Source organism: Poecile atricapillus, chromosome W, assembly GCF_030490865.1.
Source record: "Poecile atricapillus isolate bPoeAtr1 chromosome W, bPoeAtr1.hap1, whole genome shotgun sequence".
NCBI classification, from domain to species: domain Eukaryota; kingdom Metazoa; phylum Chordata; class Aves; order Passeriformes; family Paridae; genus Poecile; species Poecile atricapillus.
This window is the reverse complement of record NC_081288.1, coordinates 61,316,029-61,342,363: the sequence shown is the minus strand read 5'-3', so window position 1 is coordinate 61,342,363 and position 26,335 is coordinate 61,316,029. Positions and strand designations below refer to the sequence as shown.

Here is a 26,335-nt window from a genome sequence, read left to right as displayed (position 1 = left end):
ATAAAAAACTGAATCTCTTAAAATCTAGTGCATCTAAAACATAAAATGTTTCAGAAGTTCTCCACTCTCTGCTGACTATACAGTCCAAGTCACTAAGGAATTTTCTCAGACTCATTTCTTCCTGGTCCTGTGACATCCTCTCCTGGTGCAGCTTGGCTTTGCACAATTTCACCCCAAAGTCTGCCTGACCTATCTGGTCCTCCTGAGTACTGTGAACAGTGACTTGGGCGTAGCACACCTTCTAAGGGAGACAAACAATCTCTGGCCAGCACAGATGCCAGTCCTGACCCCTGGAGGGTCATTCCACACACTGGTGCCCCAGTTCTGGGCTCTGCTAGCACAGCTCCAAACAGATGTTTTAGCTTGCACTCTGTGTTGTGCCATGGTCAGGATCCTGGAAATAGTATGGGCAAGAGTGGAGAACAGTACCCCACTACACATTGGATTCAGGAAAGCTCTATAAGCCTGACATGGGTCATCCAGCCTTACATTATCAGACCACAGAATACTCCCAACTGCCTTCAAATTTCACATTTTTCCACCACAACTACGTATTTTCCCAGGCAGTGAGGGTGCTACAGCTTGTTCTCAAGCCCTGGTCAGGTCTTTGGTAACAACTGGGTCTTTCATGAATGCTCTGGGTAACAGAAGCTCTCTGGTACTCATTTTAGTATGTGCCTTAAAATACCAATATGATATGGAATACCTTTCAATGTACCAACTCGTGACTCAAGTGTTCTCAAACCTGAATTAGAGGAAACCCTCAGAGTCAGCAACTGGCTCAGACTTTGTTCACTGCAGGTTTAAATGAGCATGATCACATTAGGCATGTTTTACAGCAAAAATAAATACAGTACACAAAATTATTTTAGCCAGGAAAACCAGATTAACTTGATGATTTTTTTTCATATGGGCCATATTGCTTTTGGCTGTTACTATGACGATGTTTTTTAGAAAAGGACATTCTACTATATTTGTATTTCACATACATATGTGTGCATAGACACATGCATAACCAACTTTCCATTCTAACCTGAGAAGAAAGGCTTATTTTTGGAACAGATTAGGCAATTACACTTCACCTTGGTCAAAGACAAATTCAATTACCCACTGCCACCTGATTTTTAAGAGAAACTGTAAGGGCTCAGCACAGTATAGAGTATTTCTCTTACCTCATTGAATTCCACATCCCTTGTCGCTGCCAAGTCAAACCCTTGCTGCTGGCTCTCATACTGGAGGACGCGGATCATTATCTGGTAAGCCGTCCTCACGTCGTTGCCATACAAGCTGTGTGTATATTTGGTGGCATTCTGCAGCGCTCTCACGATCCGTATGGTTTTGTCTCCATCCAACTTGGTCTCATTGTGGTGTAACTTCTCATTCTGAATCAGATAAAAAGGAATAAAAAATCCTATTATATATATTATTATAATATTGGCAGCAAAACTTGATGGCAAACGTGAGAACCAGAAAAGCACCAGCGTTCTGATGGAAAATGAAGGTGTTCAAGGATGCAGTCAAAAGATTGAGTGCAGAGATATCAAACTGGAGTCCAAACTGATCTTTATTTACAAAATAAAAGGAAAACTGAGAAAACCCAGCTTACCATGATTTTTAGATCCACAAAAGTGTTAGTGGTGCAGTTGAAAAGCTCAGGAGGCAGCCAGCCCTTCTCAATGTTACAATGGCGAACGGCGTTTCCTGAAAGAAACAAAGCATCAATGGAAAACAATGTTCTGAATTGGGCAGGGTAAATATTCATAGATTTCAACTATCCTAGGCTCTCAGATTTCCTACATTTTCAAGTTGCTCAAAGCTACACATGTATTTCAATTTCCAAACAGGATTCTTGTAAGAGAGAAGTTAAAGACTACCAATCTTCAGGAATTGCTTTCCCCAGGCTTTGGAGAAAAGTCAGGCAAACTCCAAGCTCTGCCTGACTGCTCTCAGCCTCACTGCTTGATTGTTCTCAAATTAATTAATTCATTTCTTTATACCAATAAAGCGAAAGACTCTGCACTTCCTAAGTATTCCTGAAAACCAACCCCTGCTGAGATTTCTGTGCAATAGTCTATATAGGAAGATCTCATGGACAAATGCTGTATTCATGTCAACACATGCCCACACATCTGCATGCTGCATGTGCTAAACACTTCAGCCAACATGCATAATTGTCTTTTTGCCACTTGTAAATGGACTGTGAGCAGCTTACTATTTAATTTAGCCTATTATATTTTGTACTATTTGTCAAATATTTTTAAAATGTAAGTCTTGGCTGAGAATCCTTCACCATAAATTGCAAGTAATCAAATTCAAAATTTACATTTGTGCTAGTTAATTTGCACATAACATACTGCATGTGTCTAAGCCATTTAATTACCAATATCTAAATAAGACCTATAATTAATTTTACTGTATCTAATTATATTATTTCTCTTCCATGATTAGGTGAATACAATTAAGCCTCAGTTTCTTAGTCTGAATATTCATTATTAAAAAGCTTATTTTTTTGAATGATCTGTAAAATTTACTTAGAACATGCAATTACTATAAGCAACATTGCCTGCTTGTCTATTTCCTAGAAGAGACACTTGGGTCAACCACAAGAACAGTGCAGAAAACACATTTAAATTCAACTTTATACTGTTTAATCATGAAAAGATTCTTCACTTAAAAAAAAAAACAAACCTATCTCCTAAAATCTTTAGAACAGGAGATAGGGTGACGACAAATCTTCTGCACACCTATAAGCAGTGGCCTCCCCCTAGAAATATTTGGGGCTGTCACATAACTGTTTATAATTCCCTGAGCCTAAGGAGCACTCACAGCAGAGAGTTACAAGGTCCAGAACCAAGACAGAGTTTTCATTTCCTACAGAACAGACTTTGGAAAAGATTGGGAACTCTATTTTCAAAAATCTGATACATGTTTTCAGAGACATATATGAAAAAGCAGATTGTCATTTGCCTGTTGTACAAAACAACACAGCTCATCTGCTTTATAAAAGGTGTTTTTCAGGTGTTTCACTTATGGAAAAGATATTGTGTGGAAAAATACGAGTTTTGTTGCAACTCTTAGCTTTAGTAGGCTGCAACCCTAGTAAAACAGTCATCGGGAATATGATTTTCCTAATTTTACCTTTGTCCAGAGGAACTGTATGACTAAAGGTACTTATAAATCACTAGAAACTAACAGTTACATGTGTAAGAATTGCTTGATAAATAGAAATTTGCCTATATTCTATAAAAATAGATATTTATATTCTATAAAAATAGAAAATTGAACTCTGCTTTTTTGAAAATAGAAAATTTCTGGGCTTTGTACATGTTTAGCTGGTGTATTGTTGTATTTATTTATTTATTGCTAGTATTCCAAATGTATTTTTACAGCTCTCTGATTTCAGCTCGCTATACTTTTCTGCTCATGCTTAAACTATGCTGCAATCTCTAGAATTAATTAATTAATTAATGCTATTCCCTATGTACACTTTTTTTTTTTTTTTTTTTTTTAGAAGAGGCATGCAGCTAAAGTAGGTAATTATTTACCCAGGGAACTTACCCATTGAGCCCTTAGGACAAGGCACAGCAGCTGGCTGGCCAAACTTGGTCTGTGGCCACCAAATACCAGCCTCAAAAGCCTTGGGACAGCCATTATAAATTACTGAAAGCAGAAAAAGAAATTATGCAACTTTTCTGACAAGATAAAAATCACAACAATGAGACATTTCAACCTGCCTGAAGGACCTTCCTGTAATTCCAAAGCCCTGCCAGGATACCTGTCCTCTGCAGTGCTTTCCAAGCTGTAACCCATCAGTTGCTCCTTATCCAGCAGATTAGACAGACAGGTACAGGCAGAGGAGAGCTCAGGATGATTATGGGGCTCTGGATTTTGGCTCTGCCTATCTCTGTTTGCTCCTTTATTGTGGGAAAACATTTCTCCTTCATTTCACCCACACACTGTGGCGAGATGGCTGCTTGCAGCAGCTTTGTGCTGATCACAGGAGGACGGTGGGTGGGTGGGTGGGTGACAGGAAAGGCAGGATGGGCAAGATGGGGAAGAACGGCAGAGTGCACGAGGTGCACGGCACAGCCTCTGTGGGCAAAAGGTGTGAGGGCTCTCACCTGCCTCTTCAGCTGCAGCTCAGCAATACAACACTGCACTGGCAGATGAACTCAGGTTTAAAGAAAAGTTGGCGTTAGTCTTTTGCTCCCCCTAACACACCTCAGCTCGCCCCCGTGAGTCACACTGGCACATATCTAGGAGGAGGGGTGTATGTTTAGGCTGCTGCAGCCCCCACGGCCCCCATTGCTGGGGCCATCCCGCTGGGCTCACACCGCCCCAGGACGCGGCCGCCGCAGCGTCCCCGATCTGCAAGCGGCTGTGACGGGCGCGGCGAGCGGCAGCACGGGCTGGGCAGCGGGTACCTTCACAGCCCCTGACGGTCACTTCTGCAAACGGGTTGTCGCAGCGGTTGCACTGCCGCCCGATGACGCCGGGTTTGCAAGGACACTGCCCCGTCTCCATGTCACAGGCGCGTGTGTGGGAGCCAGACGGAAAACAGTCGCAGGGGTAGCAGGTGTCACTGCTTTGGGGCCTGTAGTAATTGGCCTAGAGAAACCAAAATGATAGACACGAGGTATTCCAAACCGCTTTACATTTCTGAAACCTGCTCCAGCAGTATGCATGCCATAAAAGGGTTGATTTTGCAGAGCACAGATAAAAATTACATCACTATTATCAGAGACCCAGGGTTGCCATTTGCAGCGGAGCCACAGGGCCCACGTTACTCCTTGGGCACTTGTTGCAAGTATCCACCAAACATATTTTTGGAGGATTTACAGTTTTCTCAGCTTTCCAATTCTGCTCTTGTATGGCACGACTGAGCCACTAAAGAAACTTCCTGCACTGTGCATTTGTGTTTCACGTAGAGGGTGGAGAGCACGCAATGATCCCATATTCAAATCGCCTCTGTGCACGCTTTTGATCTGAGACATTAGGATTGCACAAGAGCTTGGAGCTGGCACCCCACTGACTCCATTTAATGCAACAGTTGCTGTGTGTCCTGCTGGCATTTTGGAAAGGAGCAGGGGGCCAGATTCACAGCCGCCAGTCTGCACAAGCCCAGCTCCTCTGATGTCATTCAAGCCAGTTGTAAAACCTATTGTGAGAAGTCCTTTGTAAAACCTTCATGACGAGGTGCCTCCCCTCCCATGTCCCCCATCTGTCCCTGCCTGTCCATGGAAAACTCCTCAGAGATGGCAGTGAGGAAAGCATTTAGCCCTCCAGCTCTCTCCAGCTGCCAGGCCTTTTGCCAGCCATAGCACAGGCGAGAGCTTCACCCAGCTGGCCCGAGCTGTTTCATGGCTATTACTCACTTGTGATACACAAAACCCCAGACACTCCTCTGCACCCCGGTCTGATCTCCCCCGATAAACCAGGCTGCACTTCAGAGATCAGAGCCAGGCTTTCATCCTCTCGGTTTGGTTTTCCAAACACAAATAAGATAAGAGCTGTACAGTATGATTTGGAGAAGGGTGGTGCCAGCAAAATGTTTTGGGTAATGATTAACTCCACTGTGCACATACATATATATGTGATACAAAGCACAACTGTGTGTACTCTGTCTCAGATACTCACTTGTAATTATTAGTGCTACAGTTACTTTTTAAACTAAAGACATTTTGACTTAAGACTGGTTTCTTTTGCTTACCTTGCAGTGGCATTCTCCATTGGTCTTATTGCAATCAGAATCAAACCCTTTACTAGTCTCACAATTACATGGGCCACAGATGGGATTTCCCCACCAACCTCTGGGACAAGGTAGGTCAATCCTATTAAAGAAAATCAAATTGAAAGAAAATTATTATAAGTTCCCTCTTAAAAAGTGTGAAAAAAAGCTTTGGGCCAAATCTGCACTCAAACTCATCAGCTTACAAACAGTAATATATCTCAAACAACAATCAATACATATATAAATATAAATACACTATAATGTGGGAAAATTCAGAATATCAGTGCTATGAAACACTAGAGGGAATGTTTCTCTAAGTATATTCAAGTGCAGGTAGCTCTGAGCCTGTGCCCTGGTTTATCTACCACCACAAACTTCTTGGGGTACAGCTCCCCAGCACTATACCCCACTCCCCATCCTGCCCCAGCCCTGCTGTGAGCAGCAGGGCTTCTTGTCCAGCCCACAGGGACACCAGCACAGGTGCAAAGCTGTCTGCAAGCTCATCCTATAAAGAAAAGCTACCACTTTCAGCCAACCTGGCTTTATTGGACTATTCACTACAAGGTCTGCAAAGCCCTGGTCTGCCACAGGAGAGACAGGGGACTCATGTTTGGGGACATGGAAGAGGGGAGGGTGGCTGCTTTGATCTGGACTGTGGATCAAAGACTATGATTCAGACTGAGTGTAGCAGCACTGGAAGCTAAGCAGCAAGCCAAAGGCCACCTCTGCTGAAAGAAAACCCCCATTCTCACTGATACTATTTCTTCTGGGTGAGCCTCTGAGCAGGTTGTCCCACAGATGTCCCAGCACTGTGTTGGCAGCTCTGGCAAGGAGACCTCTGATTCTCTGATAGCTGGGAGTCTTTGTCAAGCAATAGCCTGAAGGACAACGGCTCTGAGACCTGGATCATGGTAATGCACAAGGTATCCCCTCCCTGCTGCTCATTGTAGGAAAGAAAAGCTATTTGCATCTGTTTCAAGGACCACTACCAATTTTATTTACAGTAATTGCTAGGTTTGTACTTCTATGCTTTCGAATATGAAAACCACAGTGTTGCACTTGACACGATGTCAGCAGATAATGACAAGGGACAGTGTCTCTGTGCCTCTAATCCAGAGGAATGAAAGACAAATCTGGCAACGGGCATGGCCAACATTTGCAAGCCCACACAACAAAAGGCAGAGGAAGAAGCTTGCAGTTTTCAAAGGGAAGGAAACATCACATGAGCCATTCCTAAATGGGCAGACAAATGCACTTCATTTGCACATCATGAATGGCCCATATTACAGTAAATCAAAGTGCCGCCTCTGGGATAGGGCCGGTTGCTGAATGCTTATCTGAGACCAGGAAGCTGCTGACGAGGGAATCAGCACGTTTCTCCCACAAAGCAACAGACACAGGCCCCCAGACTGTCCAGAAGAGATGGCTCTTTGCCAGCCCAGGAACTGGACCTAAACTGCAAAGAGACTTTATCCTGCTACAGGCCACCAAACTGGGGCATCACTCTGTGTGCTGGGGAAGTTGGAGGAGAAGTGCACAGCAAACTCAGGCCAAGTCCACCACAAAGTACAGGTGAGATCCAGTGCTGTGTTAAAGCAGAACTGGCTGAGCTTCTGCGCAGCTGATGAAGAAAAATGGCTCCTGAACAACATGGAAGATTGTCTAGTTTCTGGGAAGAGCTCAGGAATGCCAAAAGGCAACAGAGCCTGAAATACCACTCAAATTGTAAAGAAAAATTTATCAGAGCAGAACAGGAAGTGGAAGGACTACTGCCTTAGATGAAGAGCTACCTGGAAGGATCAAGAAACCAAGCACAAAATAATTCTCTTACTTGCTTTCGCAGTACTGTCCATAGTAGCTTTGTCCACATTCACAGGTGTAGCCGTGGGATGAGCTAGGTTTGTGCACACATGTGGAGACATGCTCACATGGGTTCAAGTTACATACATCAACACAGTCTCTCCCAAAGTACCCTGGGGAGACAAGGTAAGAAAATTACAGCAAGCATTGTAATTTACGATTTGCATGTCTCCAAAAGACTGTCTGTCTTAAGCTTATACACTAATAACACATCTTCGATAATCAGCAGATTCCCTCTGAGATAATGTCAGAAATTAAGCACTCTTTTCCCTCTCAGACAAAACGATAGTAAGCCATTCTTTTTGACAGTCTGTTACCATGCTTGAGGCACCCTTGTGCCTTTGGTTCCCACTTTTATATTCAGGGCATGTGCTACAAATAGTTTTGTATTCTCATGCTGCACGTTTGGGAGGTGACTGCTGGGTGCTGACAGCATGTGCTGGCTACATGCTCCAAAACAGAGAAAACATTCGAAGTATCTTGATTAGGATGCAGAGTGAGAGACTGAAATTCAACAGCAGAAAAGGCTGAGAAAGAAAAAGAAAAAAAAAAAAAACAAACACCCAAAGAAAAGGGGAGGTGCACAGGAGTTCTTTGGACCAGAGACTGTCTTTCTGTTTGGTGGATACATTGCCTGGATTCTTAGCCCAGGACTGCAGCTTCCAGGGTTCTACAGTAAGAGTGGGAGGGGCAATACTGATGGGAAGAGGAAGAATCAGCAGACACTCTGCCAGCATGCTGCTGCTGCTGCTGTGCTGCTTCTGATGAGCACATGAAGGTGTGATCCAGCTCCTATGTGAGTGGTCACCATGTTACCTGGGTCACAAACACAGGAGTAGCTGTCCCAGTCGTCACTGCAGTAGCTGTTCTGGGGACAGGGGTTGGAATCACATGGGTTATCCACTTCACAGCCCTCCCTTACGTTAATCTTGATAGCCTGTTTCATGTTGAGAGTTGCTGTGTTTGTAGATGTCTCTCCCATTCTTACTCCCTGGTGACAAAGAACAGTTATTTTAAAATTAGAATCTTCTTTCAGAGTACAGTATTATGTGTTTCACTATTTTCATCAATGAGGTTCCATTTTAAGGAAATCACCTGATGAGATAAACCCAGACTTTTTTTTTTTCCAAATGTTCGTCCCCTATGTGATCAGATCTGTACCTGGCAAAGTGGGTAGACATTAATATTTTTATTCTTAGATAATTTTTATGGAGGAAACAGAAATGTTTGAGGATAGATGAAAAAGAAACCTCCCACATTTTCACCTGGGTGAATTTTCTCACAAGTTCAAAATTTATTGCTACACTTTTCATTTCATACCTGCATACATCCATAAAATCCCTGCTGAACAGAGACTTGATCTCCAGAGACACCTCCCACAATGATGCTTTTCATTTTCAATCCAGGTAGTTGATTTCCAATCTGCACAGTGCTCTGTGAGGAAAAGAACAGCTGATAAGGAGCACTATCATCCTCTGTGCCACAGACAGCCTGCTTTCTGTAGTGATGGAGTCAAGCAGTAGCTGACAGTAGATTACATTAAAAATACCAAAGCAGTGAGGAGCCAGACATCAGAATGTGTCTTTTTAAGACTTCTTTTAAGATATCTTATCATAAAGCGCAATAAATTAGTATCATTGATTAGGCATAAATCACTGCAGAACATGTCTCACAGCATAAATACTTGTCCACAGTCCTTTATCCTACTTTCTCCTAGAAGTCCTAAAAGCATTTGTGCAGTGCTGAGTGGCAAGGTTATAATGCTGCCTTACCTGGTACATCCCATAGTCCAAGGACATGACAGCAAGGTATTTGAGATCTTTGCCATCTTTCGCACTCTTCAGCTCTATTAATAAATGATGCCATTCCCCATCACTGACCCGTGACTGGCTCATCTTCAAACTGGCAACCTGGCTCAGGCCACTGTACACTTCAAACTGCACATAGTTGTTCAGTATCTGTTGGGGGGGAAAAATCATATATTTTTGTGCTACATATTTGCACTTGATGCAGAAGGTGGTGGAGGGCAGGAGAGTAATATTTCCTAAGACAACTCAAAAGGAAAAAAACCCCTGAAGAGTAAAGATGGGAATACTTGCAAGAACTCCTTGTATAACTTTGGACATTCAGACTCCAACTTCCCTTATGAGCAAAGAACCCCTAAAGCAATAGATGCATTTTTTTACATCCACTACTAGCTCTGACTAGACAAATAATCTTAAATGAATACGATTTTTATAATAATATTTTGATAATTCACTTCTTGATCTTTGTAAAAGGCTAAAGTAATGATATGTTTTTATTGACATGCATTTAGTTAGGTGGATGAAGTTATGTAGTTCATCTGACCATATCCACTGCTAGGGAAGTATTAATTCTTTTCTAACCAAAGGCAGCCACACTTTTACCTGAATGTTGATCTTGGATGCAGCCCCAGCATTGGCTTGCATTAGCATGCCATTGACTTTTCGGGTTCTGAACATCAGCCCAATGTACCACGGCACAGAGATGGTAATGTCAAGGTCACTCCAAATGATAATGCTCTCACCACTGAAACGCTGAGGAGAAGGCATTGCTGTGAATCAAAATACAGAAGAGAAACAGTTTTTATCCTTCAGGACAAATGGTAAGAGGAAAAATGTTGCTTTGTCACAGTGATGACACAAGGGAGCTAGATCCTCTTCCAGTGAGCTATATTCAGTCTACCATGGATGAAGAGCTGGTCCAGGGGAGTTACAGTGTAGCTGTTGATAATACAGCAAATTCTCAACCTACCCCAGTTGTGGGGGAGGCATCTTGTCTTGGTGCCTGTACTAAAATGCAGCACCTCCACACTGCTATGGCATTACCCACGTGAGAGCTGTTCCTAGAAAGGTAAGCTCAGGATCTTTGCTGATACAGTTCTGCTGGTGAGTGGGTGGACAGAGCAGGAAGTATGAGGGCAACAGTTGCTGCAAATGTTTTCAACATAACCTTGACTACCTGCTTCTAATTAACAGATTAAACACAGGAAAAGGCTGGGAGGCAACAGGAAATATGAATTAATTATGAATACTCCAGAGCCAGATTATTCAGCTGCCCCACCGATGCAGCCTTTTCACAGGGAGAAAGTTTGTGTGGCATTGCCTAAACCATCTGCCTCAAATATCCTGAGGTGACAGCTGCAAAATTGCCCCCCTCTAACCTTGCACAAGCACAGCTCCTATGGGGTGACACCAATGACAGTCTTCAATAGAAAGCACTTTGCTGATGGAAAATAGAGGAACTCCATCCCCTTGGACTTTTAAAGTTGTTACCATCGGTAACATGAGCTACAGTCCCATGGATTAGTCGATCCCATTGATTAGAAGCACAAATTAAGCCATGGGAGATCTGTGCTATTTGCAACACCTCATATGACACCACCACCACATGTGGAACCTTGCAGTGGGATCTGCAGTCAGCCCCTGCTTGACATCCTTGCTTGTGAGCATGTTGGTGAAGTTCATGGCAGCTTTTTGCCAGTGGAAACAGGCCTTAGAGACTGGGTACAACCACCACAGATTAGCACCCAGCCTTTTATTTCATCATGTGCTGAAATAAAAAGTGAAATGTCAGTGAAATGACAGGGCTTAACAGTCTTCTACTCCACACTACCTTATCTGCTGACACTGTCTGGATTTTTTGTAGTAGGAGAGATCACATATATACAAATGCATATGTGTTACTATGAGATGTTAAGTTCTTAGAAAAAGGTTGAGGGATGACACCATAGCAGAAAATGGAGTCAAATTGATGTTAAGTTGCATTTTTTTGAGGAATAAAGCCAAACCCCAAATTCTTGTATGTCTGCCTTGCTGGTGTCCATAAAGGGAAAGGCTGGGGTGGATAGTGGAGTGCAGGAGTTAGAGTAAAGTGCAAGCCCTTTAGCTCCCTGTCTGTGAGAAATAAAAAGTCAGGGACTAGTGGGCTACCACTAGTCAAGCCAGCGGTGTAACTTGACTTGCCCTTCCTTAAGATGTGGTTCCCCAACCATGCCACATCAGGCTAAGGGCAGGCAGTCCCAAGGGGCAGCCCTTCTCCCCTCCTGTTCCAGCCTGTGATCTTCCCTTTGCAGTCGTACCACAGATGCCAGAGAGGGCATATGGTGGACCAACTGCAGCGTAGACTGCTCTTGAAAACCAGATGGCAACTTGGTTGCAACTTGGTTTAATATGTTAAATTTTAACATATTAAAAATATGTTAATATTTTTAAAAAAGACAGTCACCAGATACAGATATCCTTAGGTTGCTTAAAACTTGAATGAAGTGCTTGAGTTCTGGCTCTCTGGGCCAGGGCACAATTCATCAGCCCACACTGCACCACATTAATGTAAAAGTAACCAGCACATCAATGTTGAGCAGGATTATTTTCTCTTGCTCCACCTGTGCAAAAGTCAGCTTTCCTCCTCTACCCTGCCGACCTTCACAATGACCTCAGCTTCCAACTTTGCTGCTGGTTTTCTGGACTGTTGCTGAGATTTTTGAGCCCATCTGCCTTTGCAGCACAGCGGCAGGATGCAAACTTGCGTGTTTCCCACCTGTTGAAGGCTGGGAATGCTGTTTGCAAGCACTTTGCCTTTGCTCCTGGGAGAGTGGGACTGGCATGGCAATTAGCCACCTTCTCCCTTTTCTCACCAGTGGTGACTTTCTGTACTTGCAAATACCATTCCCTTCCCACACCTTCTCCCAACTTCCCTCCCTTCCCTGGGGCCAGGGCACACCTTCCCCTGCTAGTTAAATAGAAATCCCCATTTGTCAGCCCCCTCTGACCTCCTTCCTTCCCCCAGCCCTTCCTCATGCCTGGGACCAGGAGTGTCCATGGAGGGGACGGCTTCATCCACTGTCCTCAGATGGGACCTGATCTCTCCTGTCACCACAGAGGCCCATGTGCTTCCCAGCACCTCCCTGCCATCGGCAGTGATGCAAACTCATTGTGTGCTCAGGGTTTGTCGCTTGGAAGCACTGCCTGTGTATCTACATTCACTCTAAAGAGAATCCTACATTTAACAGGCCAGCAGAAAGACATGAGGGATATTCCCTGTGGAGGGCCTGGGAAACATGCTGCCAACATCCCACTGGATGTCACCTGCAGTGTGGGTGCTGGACATGTGGAAGCTTATGTTAGGTGCAGACCTGTGGTGTTCAGCCCCAGGCTAGTGCAATGACACTGGCCATCCAAGAGTGAGTCAGACACAGCTGCTTCACAGAATTGCAACACCTAATAGTTTAAAATAATTAAATTGCAATAAAGGTAAAACTAATTTTTCCTTATTTTCCTTAATTTTCCTTCTATGTATCAGTAGGGGGAGATGGGAGCTGCCAGAAGGTGAGTTAACAGGTTCTAGGAGGGTGGTAAAACACCCCATCCTCACTCGTGCAGACCAGATCCCAGAGCTTTTGAAGAGCAGGAAATGAAAAAAAGGTTAATTGATAACTTGCCAAAGTCTTTGTCCTCTGTTAGCCTGAAGCAGAACCAGCACTGCCAAAGGGATTGAAGAAATGCAGCACTCCTACTCTAAAATGCAAATATTCTATCTAAGACTTTTTAAAAAATAACTAAAAAAAAATAGCCTAATAATAGCTAATGCTCTTAGGATCATAGCTGAGCATTCAAATAAGCAATTTGAAAGACAGCAGTATAGCATATCTGTGGTTCCTCCTGACTTTAACTTCAGGCTCCTGAAATCTTTGGTCACATTCCATTTCTTTCTTGGCTTGCAATTTTGCCACAGGGACATTGGCCCACACATATCATCAAAGAACCAAGCAGCCCGCTGCCTTCAAAGTATCAGAAAAACCCCACAAATTGAGGCATCAGCAAGAGCATGGGGTTTTTCAGTGACAAACAGGACGTGCAGGAATGCACAGTGCTGGCGGCAGAGGTGACAGCTGGGATGGTGGCGAGGCAGTGCTGCTGTGACTGCCATCATCTCTATCAGCTGAATTTAAAATGAGTTTCCAGGGATGGCTGCAGGGCAGCTCCTAAATGATTTTCTAAATCCCAAACTTTGTGGATTGGTCTTGAGTTTGGGATAAGAAAATAGTAAATAAAACAAACTTCTGATCAAATTCTGAATTTCTATTTGAAAAACAGAGGGAAGGATAGTCCTTGCATGTGATAGCAGTACTCCCCATTTACACCAGTGCAGAACACACCATAGCTGGGCCCTGGCACTCCCTTCAGGATACATCAGAGTGGGTTTGTAGCACAGAGAACAGCCCACTATGAAGAAAACACAAGAATTTCACCAAAAAACATATTTGACATGAGACACATGGAAAAATCAGATCTTCATACAAACCTGGGAAGCTCAAAATATTTGAGGAGTTGCTACAGAAAGCAGGTACCAGCTATGGGTAATAACAGCTCTGGGGTCTCTGTGAGGTGGAGCATAGGAAGAGGTCTGCATCATTCCTTTTCCCTGTTCTTCACTCTGCAAACCTTTATCTCCAAGACATAAACTTCACCATGTGTCCTCTCCTCTTAACCTAATATCACTGCTTCTCAGGAAAGGGAAGAGAAATTGCCACTACCTAGACCTGGCCCAGAAGCAGCATGTTTTCTTTGTTGGAAGCATCCAGGAAGACTCCAAAAGAGCATCCACCTTTACAGGACCAACCCCATGGGACTCCTCACACAGGCAACTCCTCACTTCTAAGGAAAGAACTGACTGCAAGTTCTTCACACCCTATAAAACTCACCTGCTGCTCCTTCCTTATCCTTTAATAATGAGGTTTAACACATATATGCACGTTGTGTTCAATCAAAGAGAAATCCAGTAAAACTGAAAGTGCTCTTACTTAGCACAGAATGCCTTCTTGCCAAAAAAGTGGTGATTAAAACAGCACATTCATCCTCAGTTTGAGTCAAAGCCCAGTTAAGTCAGCAGGATTCTTTCCAGTGATTTAAAGGGGCTTAGGATCAGGCATTTTTACTACAAACAAATTACTAAATACCAGCCAAGTTCTTTGGAACTACTTTGCTTATGTAAGTAAATCAATGAAAGCTGCTCTTACTCATGACAGCATGTCATCTACTATATAGGGAATCTCTAAAATTATTTCAAATAGATAATGGGTGACAGTGTCAACGGCAATCTTCTGTTACCCTTAAGCACCACAGCAGGACATATGTGCTGTGAGATGGTAATGACAGGCAGTAAAACATGCACACACAATGCACACAGAGCTCTTTGCAGCCTACCTTGCTCACAGTTTTTCCCTCCGTAGCGCACGGGGCACTCACAGATGTACGTGTTCCACTTGTTGATGCACGTGCCTCCATTCTGGCACCAGTTGGTTTCACAATAATTCCTCTGCGCTGCACAGCCTGGAATTTAGGAAAACCATTTATTTTGTATTATTTTGTATGGTTTTAATAAGAAAAAGACTCTGAATGACTGTATTTGAGTTTTTATGTGAAAAGAGGACATGACTGTTATAGGTTTGGTTTTTTGCTTTTTCAAAAAAATATTTTTGAAGTCAGGGAAGCAAAACGTGGATGGCAAAAGTTTATGTAAGCTGATCATATGTTAAATGCATAAAGACAAGTCTGTCTATCAAAGGCATATGCTATGACTCCCTCCTTAATCCACAATCAATGCAGCATACTTTAAAACTGCAATTTAGCTCTTACACAGACTTTCAGCAGCATGGACAGAAGGGACTTTCCATTTTTGTGTGTAAGAGACAACTTTAGGATGATGAGAACATTCTGTATACCTAATCACCAGAACTAATCCTGATCAGGGAGCCAAGGACTGGAAACCAAATCAGAACCTCTAACAGGCTGCTCCATGAAGCAGGTTTCACATTTGGGGGACTGCAGAATTTTATTTACAGAACAAACACAATTTATTAAAACTTCATTGTATGTGTTGTCTTTTTCATGAATGAATCCCACCGGCTTTCAGAGCAAAATGACATTTAATAGGTAGTTAAAAAATAGAAGATGAAAAGTTAATTTAAGAGTAAATTCCTGGTTGAAACTCCCAGCAATGCAGAAAGTCTAAACAAGCCCAGTCCTTTCCTGTGTGCTGCTGAATCCTGGAAGTGTGCCCTGTGCCACGGGCTATTGTATGCCTCCCTGGCACAGCTGTGGACTGCACCTTGCTCAAACAAATGCGGTCTGGCCAGAGATACTGTCGCCCTGAAAACTCAGCTTCTGAGCTTGCTGACATGGTTTTCTAAAGACTTTCCCAGGACAGTAACTGTAAACATAGATATGTGTACATTCTTTCTGTTACACGTCTTGTGATGGGCATCTCTCATGGCCAGTGCAGTGAGAAAGTGTTATCCTGACCATCCAATCCCTGGCCGTGGTCAGAAGCCTATAAATCCTGGGGGGAAAAATAAACTCGGCTCTTCCTTTCACCACACCTGGCCGTGGTCAGAAGCCTATAAATCCTGGGGGGAAAAATAAACTCGGCTCTTCCTTTCACCACACCTCAATCTGTGTCCGTGTGATCTATTCATCTTCAGCGGCAACAAGATACAACGGCAGCAATGCCATACAGCACCTTATGTCCCTGTGCCATAGCTGCTTTGCCCTCAACAGTGCTAACAGCGGGACAGGGGTCATTTCAGAACCCTGTGCCCCCTTCCCTTTCCTGGGGTTCCTCGCAGTGCCAGCCTCCTTGACACCCTAAGCCGTGCCACACACACTGCTGTGGCAGAGACGTTTCTGGTGTTGACCTTTGGGGCACTAGCTGCCCATACCTGGCAGAGTGCCATTATTGGCAATGAAACCAGCCATGTCGATGGGCTTGCTGTCGATGGAGAGGTTCCTCATGCAGCCGATGAACTGCCTGTTGTGCACCGGGAAATCCTCAGGCAAATTTGGGACACCACCAAGGAGGAGAGGGCCAGTTAGGTCCAAAGATCTGAAGATACAAAGAAATGCCCATAATTTATTGCAAAGAATTTGTTTTGTTTTGTTCTTTATCTTACTCCTTCCATAAGCACATTTAAGCTGCACTTCCCTCTGCTACATGAGCACTTCCAGAGCTTGTAATCAAAGGACTGTCAAGTAATACTAGCTTTTAACTAGTTCTCATGTGCATATAGAATCCAGTGACCTGTCCCTAACAGCTGCTAGTATGCAGAAGAAAATGAAAATTAGAGAAAAATGTGTAGCGACAGGACACTTCTTTATGACACCAGTCACGCACGGACTGGCTGATGCCACTCAGCACAAGGTTGAGAAGCAGTACAATTTTATATAATTAATTAATTATTATATAATGCCAACCCTTTTAAAATCCTCTGAAGATCTTAGTCTTAATGACATTTAGTGGATGTAGGTTCTACTAAATGACTCCACACTGTGTGAGAAGTGTTATCATCTGGTCATTTGGATTAGCCCCAGTTTTTACAGCCTGCCTCTCTTGGGATATTAGAGCACCATGTGTATCTCAGTGGTCTCTCTGCTATCACTCGTTACTTTATATTCCCCTATGTTTCTTGCTGTTCATCTGCTCTTTAAACTCAAAAGTACTAATTTTTTTCATTCTTCACAGAAGAAGTTTTCTCACACCCTATGATTTTCAACGGTTGTTTGTTTATATTGTTTATTTCTACTCCTTTTAAGATAGCACTCTTAAATGATGGAAGCAATTCCACATCCCAAACTAAACTTGGTTATTTTTTCTTGTTATGGCATATCTGTTTTTCCAGCTTACTGGTTTAATCACTTAGTGCTCAGTGTTAATTGCCTACTGTTGACTCTCCACTGGAAAAAGGAAATGAGTGGAAAACACAAATATAGGGAATCCTTACTTTTTTGAGCCAGTCTGAGTTCCCTGGGCAGCACAGGTGTAGTTTCCAATGAGGCTCCCAAAACGCACGGCCACTGCCGTGTCACAGTCGTCCACAGTCACCACAGCCACCTTCTCTCCAGAGGGCCCATGAGGAATTCCTAATCGGCCAATGTTTGGCTTCAAAAAATAAATGGCACATGTCACACACATGGGATTGAAATGCTGGTTCAGTCAGCTTAGCAACACACTTCTTACTGCTCCGCAAAGAGGAGAAAAATAGAAGATGCAAATAAAACAGCAGAAAGGTTGTCCCAAGACATTTAGGCAAGGAAAAACCCTGATGGATGACTTCAGCCAGAGTCTACACATGCGCAGTATGATACACAGGGTGGTCAGAAGTGGCTTTGGTCTTTTCCACAGCTGAACCACTTTGGCCCAAATCACATCAAACAGGTTTTTTCTCACTTCTGCATAGGAAATTCTAATAAATTATACTCATTTTGCACCTCTTCACCTCAAGGGAATGAAAACCCTAAAATGATGTATTATTACAATTGAGGCTTAAATTAAAGGCTTAAATCATATTTTCTCTGATGGGCATACTCTGTCAAGGCTACTAGAAACAGAGTTCAGGCCTCTATAAAAGCTGTAGTGAGGGAACTTGTATGAAATCCTGCTTCTTCCCACTACAAGATGGAGTGCACGAAAAAACACTGCCCATTGCTGGATCTGTGATGTATCTCAGAGTGACTGACAGGAGATGATGTTTGCTGTGCAGAAACTCAAGAGACAGATTTGTCCAGTGGAGAAGTACATTATGACAGTTAAAAAGGGTGAGTGTATAAACAGCAGCATAGCAGCCTCAGTGAAGAACTAGGAAATCCTGTAAGAAAACTGTTTTCATGTGTAGTGTTCATAAAGAACCGAGAGGTCTTCATCTGGTGCACCTCTGGTGCAAGATCTCTGAGGGTATTACAGGTAAAGAGAAGCACTGAGCTGAACTCTACTGGCTTTGCAAAGGGACACCCCACAGGCATGAAGTCAGCAGGATCTGACCAGATTCACTGAAAGTCAAAACATATTTCATAGATGTGTTAATCAACAATAGCTGTATCCATATGAAAATGAAGATGGCTAGGCATCTGTAGCTTGCTGTACACTTGGTTTAAAACATGTACTGCTTGACTGTGTTCTAAAACTCCTTATTTGTACAGCAAACAAGGAAGCAGTATGGGGATAAATTGCTTCTTTCTGTTTCACTTACACACACATAAATTTGTTAAAATACTTACAGCCACTTTTATCATCTGTATAGAGACAGATTTATTTTTAAGGGTAATTACCCAAATGTATAAAAAACATTTTAAAAACATGTTTCCTGGTGTCAATTCCAGTTGGAAAGTATTTTCCATTTCCTCTACCAAGAACTAATGTGATCACATAGTTTGGCAGTTACTCAGTATAAGGTTTTGACCTCTCTTTAGTAATATTAAGGCAGATTTTATTTTTTCCGATACTCCCTGCACTTTGCCACTGCCTAGCTTGGAAAGACAGGAAACATACGCATTTGAAGTGCTGAAAATGTTATTGTATGCAATGACGGCATTATTAGTGAGCAGCTTTTCAAAGTAAATGAAAAAATACATGGAAAACGAACGAACTGACAGGCAGACCTTCCCTTCCAAAATTAAAATGTTTACATTCTGGGTGCTACTTCCATTCATTTGGAGGAATGATTCGATTAACATTTATGTTCTTGTGCTTCACTGAAATAATCTATTGTTTCTTACATGGGAGCCTTGACAAAGGCAGGGTATTTATTCCCTCAGCAGGGGGGATCTGCCCAATGTTAATCATGATTGCAACCTGATGAGACTCAGCACTTTGCAGCTGCTCCTTCACAGTCACTAGCTGCAGTAGCAAATTGATTTTTCTTTTCTACTTTTATTTAACATAGAAACTGAAAGGTGTTTCTCTAGATGTTGACTGTTCACTGCAGTACAGATCTCTGGTATGTCTTCAGCTCTGATGACCACACAGAACCATGAAGAGAAAGGGAATATTCCAGTGAATGAAAAGAAATCTTTCAGCAGTTCAAACCATACTTAGTTCAAACACAAGGTGATTTTCTGACCGTATTAAAAGGCTCATTTGACAGCCTTTTCCCAAAATGCAAGAATATGTTAGTAAAAAAGGAGAGATATTCTGACTGATTTAATGGGACAAGAACTCAAAACATGTGGAAAGTACTACACACTATTCAGCTTCTCAACAGCTAACATAGTGAACACTCTATAATTGAAATAATGAGAAATAAATAAAATACTTTATCAGCGAAAGCCCAAGTTAGGAGCTCCTTCAGCAATGAATCATGGAACAGATTTTATTAATTAAATATTTTGATTAATGTCAAATATAGGTTAGTGGTAATGCAAAGGATATTTAGAGTATCATGCATGTTTTTTTAAAAAAATCACTTTGAATAGTTGCATGCAAGAAAGAGAATTAATCCCACAATATGAAACTTGGGATCTGATGACAAGAATTCCTACTGCAGACTCTGAGACTCTCAGCACTAAATGATGAAAAATAATAAAACAACCCTACTAATTAACTACAAAACAATGAGGAACCGTAGTGAGATTGAAAGGTTAAAAAGGCAATACAACACTGGGCTGTTGCACAGATGCATATGAGGAAAGTTTCATGACACTGAAAAGGATAGAATGGGCAGTTTTGTTTTCATTTACTAAAAATACCTTCCAGTTACAGCAGGTGCACAGAACAGCAGCCAGGGCAGTGCCAAGTTTACCGTGTCAAACACACAAAATGGACTTGGCATGTTTAGCCTAGCAAAGTAAAGGCTGGAGAAGAGTTTTGGAATTAGATACTGTCACTGCAATGGACACAGTACAAGAATAAAGGGCTATAAGATGCCCACGGGTAATGTAGGCTGGTAATCACCAGGTGTTGCTCAGCCACAGAAGGGATCATCTTTGGGAAAGTAGCAGGGGTGAAAACGATAAAAAGACCCCTTTATTGTTTATGATTATAGAAGGTGGTGTTTGCAGAGGACTGGCCTATGTTTGAAAGAGAATAAGCAACAGTAAGTAGTACTTGGAAAATGCACCAGAAAGTGAATCGCCAACACTAAATGACAGCACACACATTCACATTTCAGGCATGATCTTTGCATCAATGAAATCCTAATGGAGCAAGACTGATCCCTAACAGTAGGAACAGCTAACACTAACCAGCATTAATTCACACTATTATTTTCTGGAAATATGTTCAGGGAGTTAAAAGCCAGACTTTCATCTGGGTACTTAGCAGTCCTTTCTGCCTGTCAGACCCATCTCCTGAAACACATGCTACCCGAAAGGCAAGTTTCATTAGCTGTGCCAATTCTGCACTCATGAATAAATGTGCAATGTGGTGTACAGGAATTTACCAGCATGACCCCCGTTAATAGTAATGCAAGTCATGTAACTGAGTTCCTGCTCATGGAGCTGAAAATTTACCTTTCGCTGCCTAACCCTAAAGGCTGCCTTTTCAGTTACTGCTTCTCCAGAAAGAAGCTGGGATTCAAATTTCAAAGACCACATGCTGTAACACTGAGTAGCAAGAAGAGGTACCAAACAGCGCCAGAAGGAAAGCCTGGTCTCTCTTAAACAAACTATGAAAGAAGTGGATTATTCCGGGACTCAAATGAAAGGAATAAAAAAAACCCCTGAGTGCTGCAGTGTTCTATCACCATCACATGATGATTCTTCAAACACTCTGTGTATCCCATAATTAAATTAATTTTGTTTGTTATACTGACTCTTACGTTTTTATGTTATAGTCACATATAGGGTCACTTGGAGAAGAAACAGTCCTGTCTCAGGATCCACATGGGACAGCATAAGTCCCTTTTCCTTTTTCTCTATCTGTAAACCAAGATGAACCATACTTATGTTCCTCAAATGATGGCAATTAGTACCTAAAACTGTAAACAATGTAATGAAACTTAACTTTGCCTCACTGTGCTTTCATGAAGATCAGTGGTTCTGATCTGTGAGTGACAATCTCCCATCTCATGTCTAACCCATGACATTCACCCTTGTCCAGAAAGAGTCACAGGCAAAACTTGACTACAGGAATGACAGCCTCCTAGGATGTCTTTTGAACATTTCAGCTCCCTTTCTGACCATAGCAGAGATAACAATGAGATTCATCTACTGTCCTCAGCAGTGACCTGGAGGAGCGACCTTGAGCTGCAATGGGATATGGAACTCCCTTTGGCTACCTGTAGTGACTTTCTCAGGTTGCAGTAAGAGAACACCACAGTGGAGGTATTTTACTAATGATGCCAAATCTGATTTTTGTGAAACTCAGTTATGGAGCAATGTTTGGACTTCTCCCCATAAATTCAACAGCAAGAAAGACATATAGGTTCTCCCAGGTGAAAAACCCTGAGAAGTTTAATCTGCTAACTTGTGTTTTGTAAGTGGAGACCAGACAGAGTAGAGAAAGTCATCAAAACACATCTGTTTATAGTTTGCAAACCTACTGCACCAATCCACTCTGATTCCACTTAGAACATCAGACGTGGATATTCCCATGTATTTCAGTTTCATTTAGATTCTCTATGTTCAAGTAAATATTTAAACTGTGAGAGCCCACACAGTTACTGATTAAAGACACAGCTGGTGTAACGATGCACAGTGAATGGAAAAGACATACAGATCAACGGACAATGGGAGCCCTTGTCCTAAACACTTAACCCTTGCATTTAGATCATATGTCCTACTGATTCCAAGTCAGGATGCAAAATTGTTGGAGAGGTTTAAGCAAGTAGTCCAATCTTTGGCAGACTTATTTTAAATTAGACCAGACTAGATAGTGTCTGTACATGTAATAGTAATACTGCAGAAGCTCAAATGTTTGTTTAGTCAATCAGCAGCAGTGGTGACACTCACATTCTTGGATCTCACCCTTTTACTAGTTAATCTGCAAGATAATAGCCTGTTCCAGAGGTCTCACAAACATTTCCTCCACCAGGAAACTTTTTTCCAACTTCCATTCTTAGATAAAAAATTGCCACTTGACTTTTCTCACAGATGGGAAGAGGGAGAGTGGTTCTGGCCAGCCATCAGAGTGTTCCAACATAACGGATATTCCCTGAGCTCAGACTGAAAGCTGTGCTCTCCAGCCCAAACCTCAGCCAGGAGGTCTTCCGCCTGCTTTAGCCACCCCATTGAGCCTTTTGAAGGAGCTGAGGAGATGATTCAGCAGCAGACTGTAAGTATGGCCAAGACTTAGAAACAGCAAACCAGTATTGCTTGCAGATGAGACACAGCCTACCTTGTTAAACTTGGCACCGGGAGGAGACTTATTTTTTGGGGGTCAGATGTTGCATATTGTAATTTCTGCATTTGCTCAGCTCATCGTACACATTAAAAATACATTTATTTTAGAAAGTTGGTTCTTTTAGCAAAATGCTTTGCATGGCATAGCTTAATATTCAGGGCTTGGCTTGTCTTTTTAATAAGTGAAAATGTGTAAGAAAAGCCATCCTGAAGTAGTGCCAGCCTTTCAGTGATTCCAAGAGTCTGCTTACCAGACAGTAAGTTACCCTTCTGTTTTTGTTAATTAGTAGCTAATGATTTATTGGCTGTTTGGTGTGGTTAAAGGTTAAAAAGAACTTGTTTTCAAGTTATTTTTTTTAATACTCCCCCTTCATTGTAAATGTGCTGGTTCAGATCCCACCACTCTGAAAAGTGCTGGGTGAAAAATGCCTTGCATTCATACCTTTTAGGGCTGTTCACTTTTTAACACTTCCAGCTCCAGTAATAATGGAAGATATGGAGCAACTGGCATTGTGTCCTGCTGGAGGCTGCTGCTGGGGCTCGGGCTGCCACCGGGGTCCCCCAGCCCGGTTCCCTGGCGCTCATTAGGCCGCCCGCCAGCCGCCCCGCTGCTTCGTTAACCCGCCGGCCTCTGCTGCGCGGCCTGGTGTGGGGAGCGGAGGAACCCCTGCCATTCCCAGGCGATGCTGTGCTGCTTCACTGCTCAAAAAGCTCATTAAGGGCCCATGGCAGCGACTCTCTGCCTGGACAAGCTGCTGGAGCCCAGCCCACCCCCACCCCCCCAGGAAAACAGATAAATAAATAAACAGGAAAAAATAAACAGGGAAAGCACATGGCTTACAGTCCTGGGGGGAGAGACTAAGAAATGCCAGAGGAGCTTAGCACGGACTTGCAGACCACTCTGATCAATCAGGAAACTCCAAATTAGGCTAGATTACAGAAACCACTAACGTTAATCTTTGTTTTCTAGAGTTTCCCCCCACAGATTTCCAGAGCACCTTTAAAATAGATGGTGTGAAGAACAGATCCTGATTAGTCACCAGGGAAAGGCAGGACAAGTCATTTCACATAACCCCCTTACTCCTTTGATGTATGTATCCCCTTTATTCACTGAATATTTTAATGGAATTTCTTTATACAAATTGGCTCAAGTCTGTACAGAAACATGAGAGCCCATGACAGTGAAAAGGAAAACCAAAGAGCTTGCCATCAGTGAGTAAAAAATGCAAATCCTGAAAAGCCACCAGACCAGTTCCTTTTCCTAGAGAAACACCCTGCAACACCAATCATCAGGATCTGAGCTGGCCCACAAAGTCAATCGAGTTTTACTGGCCTGATTTGTTACCTCCTTTAGGGCTGCATCCAGAGGCTAAACTTTGATATTCAAAGCAGGAGGCTTTCAGCACAGCTATGAGACCTGGCACTAGTGAATGGCACTTCCCGAATTGCTGCTGCTCTTCCAGTACTGGGGCAGAGATGAGGAGCAGCCCCTTCTGTAACAACATGTGGCAATGGCACAGCAGGGCTGTGAAAAGCCATGGTCACACAGGCATGGCATCCAGATATGCTCCTTTCCCTCTACAGCATGATCAATATCTTCACAAATATCATCCAGCTACTGCAAAGGGTATATTCTCAGTTTAGACTAATTTTGGCAAGGGCTGCTATAGTGCTGATGGGAAGATGAGTTTTCCCTGTCTGCAAATGGAAATTTTATCCTCAAATGTGTATTCCCAAATGCTTCTCAGCTCTTTGATGCTGAATCAGTGACACAGCAAGACAGACCTGTTTTGGCTCTTAAGAGATCATTCTCTCTCTCAAGACAACATTCAGTTTTCCATGTGGGATAGAGCACCCACCACAGTACTCTGCTGCTGTGGGTGTCCTTGTCCATCCTCTGCATCCCTCTCCTCGCTCTGACCTGCCCCTGTGGCTGATTCCCCTTTTCCCTGACTTCTCTTGCCCTCTGAACCTTTTTTCTGCCTATTTTATTGTCTCTCTTTTCACCAACAAGGATGTTCTCCAGCACCCTTGGAAAACTGGGAAGAGGAACACATCCCTTGACGCTGGAAGAGCCCCCTTGTTCTTCTTCCCCTGCTGTCCTCTCCCAGTTCAGCAAATCCTTCTCCCTTTGCCATTTGTCCCTATCTACCTGCTGAAGAACCATTCCCAAATGTTTCTGGCTATACATAAATCTTGTAAGGTCTATGACATATTTTTGCATTCAGGATGTCAATGTTGCTGCTCTCAGAGTCCAAGAAATACCTGTGACACTTATGCACAGCAACTACTCCTCCCTGGACAAATCTCTGGTGACACCTTGCCAAGCAAACTGCTGCTTAGCATGGGTAATGGAGTCCTATTTCAGCCTATAAAATCCAGGAATCCCACACTTTTCTATGGGCTCCCTCCCTGCCCCCATGGTTGGATCTTTGTGTCTCCTGGCACACAGAGGCTTCTGCAAGGCCAGGTAACTGCAAAATGCTGCTTCCTCTCACTATACAGACAGATACAAAATACCTGAAAAGTTACTGCAAATCAGTGAGCTACTGTAATTTACTACATGATTGAATGGAGATAACAGTGCACTTCAAAGAACTCACACCAAATTCCTGAGGTGCCATTCCAGTGACTCCTCCACTGGCTTTGAGCAAGGCCTTGCCAGGCTGGGCTGCACAGCACAACCTTCAAGCACTGTCCTCAGGGCCTTACAGTGAGCCAAGGACCATCCAGATTCTGCCAGATCTCATGGACATCCCTTACATCTCCTTAGCCTTCAGGAGGAGTCGAAAATCACCATTTTGGGAGGTGGCACTAAATGTCTTCGGATTTTTGCAGTGCAGAGGTGTCAGGTGGCTTTGAATAAACTGGGCTCAAAGAGCATTGCTGGGTGCCAGGCTCCCCAGGATGACCTGAGAGCCCCACACCAGGACTAAGAGCCACACAGCTGACACCCAGCTCAGGGGAGAGAGAGGTGCACACCTGAGATGGGCACACAATCCTTTGAAACCTGGGTGATGTGGAAAGAGTAAGTACTGAACAGCCTTGCTAGAGATGAGGCTTCCAAAAGAGGAGGGACTCAGGCTGTTTTTGCCAAGATACGGTCCCCTACTGCGCAGATGTTTTCTGAAAAGTTACTGTTTGTATTTGGGTATAAAATCACCACCACAATGACCAGTGTTTTCAGGTGGTGTTTGCAAACTCTCAGAGCAGCAGTTCCAAAAGCAGGCTGGGGAGAGAACAAGCTGGGCACTGGTACATGCTTTCCTTCCCCAGTCGTGGGAGAGATTTCTCAAAGCTGTCACTGAGAGCAGAGCTACTCAGTGCTGGGGACCAGGTCACACTTTACATCTCAATGACCTCCAAATGACTTTCACTGCTTTACACTTTAATTTCCCAAGACACAGATTTAGAGGTGAGCTATTTGTTATTTTGTGTCAAGACAATGGAATGTCGCTCCACAGCCAAATCCTGATTTCCTTTCCCAGATATCAATCACTTCACACTTACCCTCTACCAGAAAAAAACAGAAAGCAAACAAAACACCAACAAAAACAATTACTAATTGAAATCCACATGAATAAATATTGCTGGAATTGCAGGGAGGGGCTTT

General features: G+C 43.0%; 1 protein-coding gene across 1 annotated transcript in view; it reads right to left on the bottom strand.

The window, feature by feature from the left end:
- The window catches only part of LOC131592218 (cadherin EGF LAG seven-pass G-type receptor 1-like), a 163,781-nt gene that overhangs the window by 30,995 nt on the left and 106,451 nt on the right, over positions 1-26,335 (bottom strand). The window contains exons 6-18 of the mRNA XM_058863598.1: positions 17,391-17,548; positions 16,332-16,495; positions 14,818-14,943; positions 10,000-10,166; positions 9,364-9,549; positions 8,912-9,025; positions 8,408-8,582; positions 7,563-7,704; positions 5,711-5,831; positions 4,425-4,608; positions 3,559-3,660; positions 1,607-1,701; positions 1,173-1,382 (exon numbers count right to left, since the gene is read on the bottom strand). Coding sequence (XP_058719581.1) covers positions 1,173-1,382; positions 1,607-1,701; positions 3,559-3,660; positions 4,425-4,608; positions 5,711-5,831; positions 7,563-7,704; positions 8,408-8,582; positions 8,912-9,025; positions 9,364-9,549; positions 10,000-10,166; positions 14,818-14,943; positions 16,332-16,495; positions 17,391-17,548 — 1,944 coding nt within the window. The remainder of the gene's footprint in view (positions 1-1,172; positions 1,383-1,606; positions 1,702-3,558; positions 3,661-4,424; positions 4,609-5,710; positions 5,832-7,562; positions 7,705-8,407; positions 8,583-8,911; positions 9,026-9,363; positions 9,550-9,999; positions 10,167-14,817; positions 14,944-16,331; positions 16,496-17,390; positions 17,549-26,335) is intronic.